Consider the following 11,574-nt stretch of genomic DNA (forward strand, 5'->3'; position numbering starts at 1 on the left):
TTTTTGTTGTTCATTTTTGCTGTTCATGGAAAAATAAAGTATCTTACAAATACTTTACCTCTGTCTCCCGGGTCGTGCAATTGGGTCCTACCTCCTAAGTGTCTGAGTTCTTAACAGAACGAACTGACCATTATGGACCCAGCCGACTCAAGAACACTTCACGCCGCTCTGTCAGCACACGGCGTGAAAATGTTTCACCACGAGGAACAGCTGGGTATAACCACCCAGAGAATCCCCTCTTAAGTCACCTCTCAAGTTCCCCCACCGCAGGTAAACACAATGGACGAAAAAAATACATTAAAGTAAAACCACTTTCCAGCAGTCAAAACATTCTTAAACTTAGAGTGAAGTACAAGTCATGGTTAAACCAAAGTAATTAAAGATAAAGTCAAATAATTAAAAACATGAGTTAAAGAAAACCATAATGGTACCAAGTGCTGTAAACCATACATGACTTGTACTTCACTCTAAGTTTAAGATTTTCATCTCAAATTAAATCAATATAATATTGTTGGCATCCTCATGCTCTCCATTTAATGGAAAGATACAGTATGTTTCTTTCACAGATGTAAGGAGTAGACAGACGCATGTGTGGAAGCTAGTAGCCCAGGGTGAGAGAAACAGGTTTGTCCTGTTCTTTTTTCGGTTGAGGACGTTTACCGGACACGCTATCAAATCCAGGCTTTTCAAAGGCCCTTTTCATAGCAGCCATTGTGACATCAGCCAACGCCCAGCTCGGCCACTGCCCGCCCGCAATGCGGAAATCCTCCCACATCTGGGTGGTGCAGCGCTTTAAGAGCTCTGGTCACAGGCAGCAACCGCCTACTTCTCATCCTGCTCTCCACTAGACTACTACGCTACTTTCACTTGTTTAGTTTTTACCTCTTTGTGGTCAAAATGCCTTTAAAGTTCGAGCTGTGTCCCGGTAGAATGATCGGAGGAAGTAACCCTTGCTTCATCATTGCTGAGATTGGACAAAACCACCAGGGAGACATTGAGATCGCCAAGAAAATGATAAAAATGGCAAAGGTATGACTATTTAAATGCATGGGCGCAGGGCCGTTCATGGAGTCAACATTGGGGGGGACCAAAAATTCAATACAAATTTGAGGTTAGGGGTTAAATGTTGAAGTTAAAAGCATCAATCTGGTTCATTTTGAGAGCAACATTAAGAGATCGATGGAAACATCTCTCAACACCCATATGAAACAGAACTGGAAGCAGATTTATTTTTCTTTATGGATATTTTACAAATCACTCCCCTTTCAAACTGTATTCCTGTTTATTAATAACAACTTTTTTTTACTGTCATAGTATTTTATACCTGTTTACTTATTATCTTATTTTTTTATAACTATAATGATCATATAAAGATGTGCCTTTACCTCACTGGTTGTAGAAAAAGCTTCTTATATTCGTTAGCATAGCTAGCTAACGAGATGCTAATAACAACAAAGTTATTGACTGTATGACAGGTGAACAGATCGCCACTGGGCTTACAACTAAGACACAGGCACGCAAAAACTGCAGCATGTGTACGGCTCCTTATGGGTACTGCAATTTCTGGAAGTGCCGGAGTGACGTTCTGGTGCTCTCACGGCCCGTCCACACTACAGCTTCAAAAAAAGCTTGGAGCTGGGCGTGTCTGAAGCTCGACCAACAACCAATCACATGAATCTCCCGCCCCTGACACACAAGCAGCGGTTTGATTGGCTAGAGCTTGTACTGGCATATGATTTGATTGGCTGACGCTTCCACCGAAAGCTTCAGAAGCTTAAAAAGTTGAACATTGCTCAACTTTTGCAGCCTGAAACGCCAGGAAAGCTCCGCTCTGCTTCCCACAATGCAGTTCGGCGAAAAGTGACGTCACCCCATTCAAAGTGAATGGGCAGACGCGTTGGAAACCGTTTTTGAAGCTGACGAAGCTGTAGTGTGGACGGGCCGTCAGTCAGAACTGCACCCCTGTCAGACGAGACATATACCACGTGATGACACGTTAGGCTCGTGTTGTGTTCAATGACCCTGACCAAGGAACACAACAGGAGCCTAACGTGTTGTGTTCACGAAAAGCCAGGAAAAACAGGCACTCGCTTGTTTAATTTTTTGCGGTCTAGATTTCTCTAATTTTTTTCTTTATTGCTTGTGTTTATAAATTACCTCGAGGGCCGTACCAAATTGTCTCGCGGGCCGTATGCGGCCCGGGGGCCGGAGATTCCCCACCCTGCTTTAAAACCTGTTAAACCCCATGCCCCTGCCTGTGGGGGCAAAACACAACGATGACCACGAAACTGTGTCTCAGGCATGGGTGTAGGAAGCATCCTCAATGTGGGTGGGACAATTTGACGGGGGGTGTGGGCGGGCGGGGGACCTAACCCCCCCCAAGGGGGTCCGGGGGCATGCGCCCCCAGAAAGATTTGTTTTTAAATGTTGAAGTTAAAAGCATCAATCTGGTGCACTTTGAGAGCAACATTAGGGACTAAATCTATGGATACATCTCAACAACACCCATGTGAAACAGAACTGAACAGATTTACTTTTTCTTTATGCATATTTTACAAATCACTCCCTTTTTAAACTGTAGTATGAGTTGGAATGATTTCATACCTGTTATTCTCTTATTTTGTACAACTATAATGATCATATAAAGGTGTGCCTTCGAAATACTTGTTTTGCATCAATCTTGATACAGGGTACTTATTATATGTTATAGTTTGGATTCCTAAAGCTTTTAGTCTACTATCCCATCATTCAAGGTTAGTTTTCACAATAAGTAATGGTTTATTTTTTGCACGGACACTATCATTTAAATTTTTTTACTATGTTCAATCTGAATTTACTTTAAAAACATCTATATTGATTCTGACTTTTTCTACATCCAACTCACAGGTTTATCATTGCTTTGAGAAAAAAGATTATTCATTTAACCATTTTTAGAAGTGAAGATATAGTCAATTGTTCTGGGAATGTCATTTTCAAACCTGAGACCTGAAAAACAGGCTTGGGGCTTAACTGGTTAAAATGTTTTACCATAATGTCTAATTGTGCATTGTATTACATCGCCCTATTTGATCTAGTTTAGCTTTTCTTGTTTTGTTGTTTGTAATGGCAGAGATTAGGGATGAATAAAGTACAACTATAACCATAATCACATTAAAGAATTTAAATCCATAGAAAGGTCGGTGCCACGCAATTTCAGTAGAAACAGGAACACTTTATTGCCCTTTTGTTTTACAGCCATGACTCGCACTAGCTGCTTGCCGCTCATTCAAAATCAAAAAGACCCCCAACTTCCTCCCAGACACCCGCCCAAAAAGCCCAACCCTCAAGTAAAGGACCCAAAAGCCTTTTTGCGCTTATCGTTGGCACTGATAAAAGACTGGCATATTCCTTCAAGGTCCAGTCTGTCCAGTTTCTTCTGGTGCACATGACATATGGCCACATTATTCAGCCTCGTTTGACTCATCGATGATCTAAGCCATGTCTTAAGCCTCCTCAGGGCACTAAAACTCCTCTCAGCCTCTGCAGAAGAGGCAGGGACGACCAACAGAAGCCTTACTAAAGCTTCCACCTGACCGAAGAGACCTCTCACTTCTGGCACCATTTCCCGAATAATGCTAGCAACATCTGAGCTTGTTTCATAGGTGTAATTAGCCCCAAACATGGCCAGCTGCACCTGCAGTAGTCTTGAATTGGCTGGATATAAGATAATTAAACATGTTTATTAGCAATTCTGAGCGTTCTAAACTTCTAAACCCAGCACAAGCTATGATGCACACTGCAAACCTCCTGCGTGTGAGTATCTTTCCTGACGATTATGAAATAATATTTCATAATAATTGTAGAGTATTTATTATTTAATTAATTCTGGCACCTTTGGTATTCCATAGATGTCACACATCACAGTTTTAAATCTTTCCACACCCTACAAATTATAAAATAAAATAGAAATAATCCACATGAATACATATCTATTGGATTACATCCAAAACGACACCGTCATTTTCCACATAGCTGACACTAGCCCGCCAAACCCTGGCTAACAACTGAAACCAGCTAGCCCACAGCTAGTTAGCTACTATTCCTGAAAAGTTCGGTTTTAACATCAGAACTACAAGTTACTTACACAAAGAAGCTAAACCGGAGGGTTCATTAACATTACCATTACGAAATAAAATAATATAGATTACTTTAGGGCTAACTAGAAAAGATACCAGAACTGATGGAGGGCAAATTAAAACATGACTGACCTGCTTGGAGTATCACGCTAACTGAAGGTGGACTCAGACGTGCAACAGCGAAATACACCCCCGGGTACAAAATAAGGAACCAATTTACATATGAAAAGAAATATCATTTTGGTGAAGTTCACAATAACAGAAAATATAGATTTTCAAGTATACAAATAACCAAAATAAAGAAGTCATAGAATAGCAATTTTATTTTAATTAAAAAATTAAAAAATTCCAACTTTTTTTTTTTTTAGCTATTTATTTGGGGGGACATTTTGAGTGTATCTGAATATTGGGATGTGTCCCCCCCAATGTATATGGTGAACACTGCCTGCATGGGCGTAGGAAGCATCCTCAATGTGGGTGGGACAATTTGACAGGGGGTGTGGGCAGGTGGTGGACCTCACCTCCTCTAGGGGGCTCCCCCGTGAAGAGTTAAATGCATCAATCTGCTGTACTTTGAGAGCAACATTAGGGACTAAATCTATGGATACATCTCATCAAATGTAATGAAACAGAACTGTAAACATATTTACTTTTTCTTTATGCATATTTTACAAATCACTCCCCTTTTAAACTGTATTTTTGTGTTACTGTCCTACTGTATATATGAGTTGGAATTTTTTCATACCTGTTATTCTCTTATTTTTTATAACTATAATGATCATATGAAGGTGTGCCTTGGAAATACTTGTTTACATACATGATTACCAAACCGTTTGAGACCCACTACTTAGACTAAAGCATACTTGCCAACCCTTCCCGATTTTCGCGGGAGACTCCCGATTTCATAGCCCTCTCCCGGTTTCCTCCCGGGGTCATATTTCAGATTTACACACGAGTCACGACCGTTTCCACTCGGACTTTATTACAGCTACACCATTGTTTGGTTTCCATGGTAGCTTGTCTCTTTAGTAGCGTGCGCAACTAGATAGTTACAGAAAAACAGAACAAGAATCGACAACTGGACCCTCTGCCCACTCCTTTCCTGGTCCAGCCCACACGCTCCATCAAGGATGGTGCTACAGGCCGCAAGGCAGTGCACTCAGAACTACAATAAGCATGTTAATGTTAATCTAACAGCTCCGGCGATCCACCCCCCCCCCCCCCCCATATATAATATGTGTCGCTATTAAATTCTGAACATGCATAGGTGCATACTTTTATTCAGGTGTTATTATCTTAAACAGCCAGGAAACAGGCATCTGAACCAACAGCACTTAGGATGCTAAGCTTTTGGTCGTCACGACTTCAGTAGTAGGCCTACGTGTATTAAGATTTTAAAACTTGTATTAATAGTTCATATGAAATGTAGTAATTGATGGACTAGTGTACAAGTATCTCCAAAAGGATGTTTGTAGAAAGACATAGTGTAATTGCAGAATGTTGAAATGACAGGTTTGTCAATGGGGTTTGGGTTGACTTTTTATTGGCTGTCATTTTAAGGAGTCATGGTAGAAGCCGTCATTTATTCATTATTTCCTCAACATTTCCTTAAAATAACTACGAATTTGTACACCACTGACAGAGGAAATAGAGACACGGTTGTGAGTTATTGTGATGAGTTCATAAGCTTTTCTTTATTTCTTGACAATTTTTTATTAAAAAACTGTTCCTTTTCAACTCTAGGAAAGCTATTTGTTCATTATTAATATATTGGGATTTGTATTCAACTTTGATGTAAATTGGAATACTATGCTTTATTTTAGAAAGACACATTACCGTCATTTTTGCATGTTTATCTCGTTGTTACACCAGCAATTGATTAAAAAGGATTAAATAATGAATTACAAGTGTATTAATTGAACACGATTGTATCAACCTTCACAGGACTGTGGTGCTGATTGTGCCAAATTCCAGAAGAGTGAATTGGAGCACAAATTCAACAAGCAAGCCTTGGAGCGCCTTTACACTTCCAAAAACTCCTGGGGAAGAACTTATGGTGATCACAAGCGCCACCTGGAGTTCAGCCACGAGCAGTACAGGGAGCTGCAGAAGTATGCAGAGGAGGTGGGGATCTTTTTCACCGCCTCTGGGATGGACGAGGTAAGAAAGACAGTTTTGATGAAGCCTTAAGACATTTTAATCAGGTTTAAGTTTAATAATGACTTTTATTTGCTGTCTTTAGATGGCAATGGAGTTCCTCGATGAGATTAATGTGCCTTTCTTCAAAGTTGCCTCTTTAGACGCCAACAACTTCCCCTATCTGGAGAAGTGTGCCAAGAAAGGTGAGACTGGACCTTTATATCTGGGGAAATGAATACATGTGAGATGTATTTAATGGTGAATAAAAAAAAAACCTGTGCATTTAATAACTATTACATGTAAGCCAGATCTAAAAAGATTAGATAAACTGAACATTTGTGCACATGCCTATCTTTGTAGAAATTAGTTAAAACTGGGATTAAAGTGAAACAAGCTTGAGTTCTGAACTACAGGGAAGGCATTTAGCCTTCTGCCCATGTTAGCTAAGATGTTTACCAAGCTTATGTTGTCTGTGTCAGGACGGCCCATGGTAGTGTCCAGTGGGATGCAGAGCATGGAGACGATGCGTCGGGTCTACCAAACAGTGAAGGAGCACAACCCTAACTTTACCTTCCTGCAGTGCACCAGCGCCTACCCTCTGGACCCTGAAGATGTCAATCTCAGAGTTCTAGCGGTGAGAAGAATTGATTTGTACTATTAATAGTATTACTTTTTTTTAAACGGTTGGCACAAAACAACACATTATTAAATATATTTAAATCAGATCAGATATTATTACTGCATTAAGAACTACTTTAAAAATGATCTACGTATTTTCCCAAAAGATAGATTCCTCAAGATCTCTCTCATATCTATATGTATATTTGGTTTTTGTATTGACCAAATGGGTATAAAGTATTGATTATTGATCTTGAGTTGATGGTAAGCAGATGTTTTTACTTTTCTTGTCAATGTCATGCTATTTGTTCACCATTGTTTCCAGTCTTAATGCTAAGCTAAGCTAACATTTTTTGTTAAACCAAGATCAAAGATCAAAGATTTATGAGTCACATTTGTATCATTCACCACAGGAATACCAGAAGGAATTTCCAGATATTCCCATTGGGTATTCTGGCCACGAGACTGGGATCAGTATATCAGTTGCGGCCGTAGCTATGGGGGCAAAGGTCGTCGAGCGACATGTTACTTTGGATAAGAAGTGGAAAGGAAATGACCATGAAGCCTCGCTGGTGCCCAGTGAGCTGACCGAGCTGGTGCGCTCCATCCGACTGGTGGAGAGGGCCATGGGGACCGGCATCAAGACTATGTTACCCTGTGAGAAGGCGTGCCACGACAAGGTGAGTAATCGTCAAGAAAAGCATGCAAAATACACATTAAGGTGTTTATTTGACTAACTTTGTCTATTTGCAACCATAGATTTAACTTAAATTAGCCAAAAGCTAGCATGAGATAAGGACATAATTGCATACATAACATTTCATAAAAGTGATACAACATTTGTTGTCCTCTTATCGTCCTCGTGTGGCTTAACCGTCTATATGATAGAGAACTGTAGCAGATATGACCGTTATCGTCCTCATGTGGCTGGGGCCTAATATATACCAAACTTAACAATGTCAGTGTATTTCAATCCTCATGGTTTTTTAAAGACAGTTGTCTTTGTGAGGGATTGATTTTGTCTTTACTTTAGATATTTGACCTTTCGGCCTGTTGACGTTTTACGACCGAAGCCGAAGTCTGTTATCTGTTTTAAGGAATGGGAAGTTTCACCTATTGCTGATCTTACCAGTTTTATGACCGGTCAACTCTCGGTCACAAGAGCCATAGAGTCAGATAAAGTGATTCAGTGCCTCCAGGTGTTCACAGATGCCTTCCCCCAATATGTGGGTGGACTCCCTGTAAACTGGTTAACAGGTCAACATTGATGAGAGGGTGATCAGAATTGACATGACAACCCACCCGTGCAGTCAGAACTTTGATATGAATTCTCCGGCCGATGCTTGTAATAAACTGCCAGTGTTTGACATCAGAACTCCTGCTCGTCCCGTGTCTCTCTGAGTCCTGACTCTCCATTGCTACAGAAGTTTCCCTTACAGTCTTCATATACTGTTTAAAGCCTGATTTATGCAACATAATTTATTCCAGATAAAACAGTAAAAATGGAAGTATTTTCGGATTTATGGAGCAATAAAAAGACATATCCCAAATTTCCTCCGTTAAAAAAAACCATCTTATATGTCGACAAAATGAAACGGGCTATTTTTGCCTGGCTATATTATATTTTTTGATTTGTGCTCTGGAAATGTATGCAAATTGGTAAATTCTTGAAAAGAGAATTCCTCATTTGCATATTTAAAAAGAACATATCAGAAAACTTAATTTGGTAAAAAGGCATTTGTTTGTAAAACGACTGAGGTGTCTCCCTGTAGAAAACATTGAAGATGTTACTTTTCATATTTTTCCTTCAACCTTGGCCATGATAACAATAAGAGTGTTGTTCCTTGTCTTCCAGCTTGGTAAGTCTGTGGTGGCGAAGGTAAAGATCCCCAGGGGAACTGTCCTGACTCTGGACATGTTGACGGTGAAAGTGGCCGAGCCTATGGGCGTCGCTGCCGAGGACATCTTCCAGCTGGTCGGTAAGACCGTGAAGGAGACAATGGAGGAGGACGACAGCGTCTTGCCAGAGGTGGTGGAGGGTTACTGCAAGAAGTGCTGAGGATGGAAGATTTGAAGTGGGTTGAAAATGGCAATATAATCAATTTTATCTGGGGCTAATTCAAAAGGAGCTTGTGCAATGGTCAATTAAATTATTGCTGCTGAGGTTCCTGACATTAAAGTCATGGACGGTCAGTAACTACCTACAGTTTTAAAGCTTTTACATTTGTTAAAAGCTGCCTTTATATAATATACTATCTTTCTGGCTCAACAGGCTGTTATTTTACAAATGTTGCACTATAGTTTTAGCCCTCACTGAAGAGATTAAATTAAGATTGAACACATGAAGCTCCCCATTTCACAACAGTATGAATAAAGACCCAGTTTGCCAAACATTAGGTGCATTTTTCTCGTAACAACTCAGTCATTTTAATTGTGTGATGTCAAGCAAAGTTTGTATTTGTACTCATTCTTTAAGACTACTGGAGCCAGACACTAACAAAACCAAAAGAAGAAATATGTACACATCCGGGACACGGCTGAATTTCTTCTCTCAATATGAACCTTCTTTTGCTTCTTCAGTCTTTATGCTGACACCAACAACGCCTCTAATCACAGTTGCAAGATGTAGGATGTTTACACTTTACTTGACAACATCTGAGATCTATGATGTGCAGAAAATAAATAAATGTTGCCAGAACTTCCACCTTTTCCACTTTGGTTGTCTTTCAAATGTTGCTTTGATGCTCAGATCAGCTTTGTGCGTTCCACATTCATGGTGTACTCTCTTTGACATGATGGGTTTGTTTTTATAGATGTGAAGTAATTATCTGAAAATTGGCATAGCATGCTATAATTTGAGTATTGCGCAAAGTGTTTTAAAATCTAGACTGCAGATGGAAATTAGCCTCTATGGCTAATCCGGCACATTTAAATGATGGACTCCGGTGCTCATGTTGATTAATGTGCATTGTCCCTCCTTAAATAAATAAATACAAATGTATTTGCATTTAATAGATCAGAGGATCTGTTAAAAGAGCTGTACACACAAAATGATGTCCTGAGATACATCGGCATTCAAAAATATTCTCAAGATAATAATGTAAGTAAATAAATAATAATTGCAATTTTCTTTTTAAGGGTGCACAACAACATCTGGTTCTAGTCTTGCAGTGTTCTCTCAGAGTATCTGACAAATTAAGGTCTGTTCCTATTAGTTAAATCACCCCTGATAAGAAATGTAATTGCAGTAACATCATTGTGGTCAACAACACTGAAATGGTCACAATAAACATTAAACGAGGTAGAAATAAAGCAATGATTAACTATAAGCCATATTTGAACCTTTCAAAGTCTATAAAACTATAAGTTCTGTTTCAGCAGAGGCACCCCAATAAAATAATAGAGTCCTGTAATCCGATGTTCTGGATGTGGATCAGTCGAGTGAGTCTGACGCTGTTTTAGTGTTACACCATCTTCAGATGTAGGAGCCTGTTTGTTATTGCAGGTGTTAATGTTAAATATACTAAACTTTGTATTAAACCGAACACAAATTGAACAATGCTAGAATCTAGCATCTTCTCTTAGGAGCTAGATGCTTTACTTACAAACAAACTCGGTTTACGAACTTAGTTGGTAAGAATGACACTGAAGTATTGAGTTGAAACTTCTCTGACAACAGAATCACAAAATACTGGATGGTAACCTACTGCTGAAAAGTTTACATTTTAATATGTCATGCAAGACAAACTTGCGAGTTGTACAACAAATTAGCTAATGTTCTCCTTGAACCTCCAGATGGAGCTGTTGGATTTACCAAAGCAACATGTTCAACCCGTCTGTTGTAGTCCATTTGTGTTGGATAAGTGAGATAAGTGTTTTAAGGAACTGTCATTCTGTCAATTAATGTCCAAATATAACAAGTATAGCTCCACATCTTTTCACAAACAATGACAGTTTAGCAACAAGTCACTGAACTAATGTCTGCTGGACTGCGAGTCATCCTGCTCTCTGTATGTAAGGATCAGAGGATGTCTCCAAGAAGTTGTCTCTCAAGCCTTTCAAGGTTGTATGGTCTGCATGGGTGGATTATGATGACCACAGATTAACCATAGATCTTAAAACTTCAACAACTGAGAGACATCAGCCCGCCAAACCTTTACCGCCAGCTGCTGGTGGAGGAACACTTCCTCCATCTTAACTACAACATGTTTCAGCCTTAAGAGGAAACAGGTGTGACCGCCCTCACTGAGCTTCAGTTGGGTGCTCAACCTAGAACACAAACAACCAAAACAGCAAAGTGTTTATGTCAGCTGTGCTCTCTTTGTACCAAATTTGATTGAGAATCAAATGTACCCACTTCTGTGTGCATAGAAGTTAAAGTCTTAAAGTGAAACTTATTTCCTATTGTCAAATGTATTGTATTTCAAGAAAGCAGCAAGGAGGGTTTTTCAAATATTCAGCAATACCAATGAAAGTAGTTTCAACAATTAATGAAGGTTACCACTCAAATATCCTTCACGTTTTTGTTCCCTTTTGTGGCAACTATGGCGATGAGCTGTAACTGCAAGTGTTGCGAATGTGACTTTTCCTGAGATCTCGCTCATTTGGCAGTAGATCGTCACTTAGAGACAAAAATAAAACACAGAAACACTGAAAAAACTAAAACACAGAAACACTGAAAATACAAACAAAAAAACAAGCT

At 39.6% G+C, this 11,574-nt stretch overlaps 1 protein-coding gene across 1 annotated transcript; it reads left to right on the top strand.

The window, feature by feature from the left end:
• Positions 1 to 814: 814 nt before the first annotated feature.
• On the top strand, positions 815 to 9,561 carry LOC117555257 (sialic acid synthase-like). Its single transcript, XM_034230101.1, has 6 exons — positions 815 to 1,029; positions 6,060 to 6,275; positions 6,358 to 6,457; positions 6,734 to 6,888; positions 7,286 to 7,552; positions 8,728 to 9,561. The coding sequence occupies exons 1-6, from the start codon at positions 898 to 900 to the stop codon at positions 8,929 to 8,931; spliced, it is 1,074 nt and encodes a 357-aa protein (XP_034085992.1). The 5' UTR covers positions 815 to 897; the 3' UTR covers positions 8,932 to 9,561.
• The last annotated feature ends 2,013 nt before the right edge of the window (positions 9,562 to 11,574 follow it).

Source organism: Gymnodraco acuticeps, unplaced genomic scaffold, assembly GCF_902827175.1.
Source record: "Gymnodraco acuticeps unplaced genomic scaffold, fGymAcu1.1, whole genome shotgun sequence".
Lineage (NCBI taxonomy): Eukaryota > Metazoa > Chordata > Actinopteri > Perciformes > Bathydraconidae > Gymnodraco > Gymnodraco acuticeps.

Bases quoted from the DNA above. Each gene is read 5' to 3' on its own strand.
- LOC117555257 (XM_034230101.1), top strand. From the start codon at position 898: ATGCCTTTAAAGTTCGAGCTGTGTCCCGGTAGAATGATCGGAGGAAGT. The intron at 1,030-6,059 runs GTATGACTATTT...CAACCTTCACAG, and splicing joins AAATGATAAAAATGGCAAAG to GACTGTGGTGCTGATTGTGC. The intron at 6,276-6,357 runs GTAAGAAAGACA...TGCTGTCTTTAG, and splicing joins CCGCCTCTGGGATGGACGAG to ATGGCAATGGAGTTCCTCGA.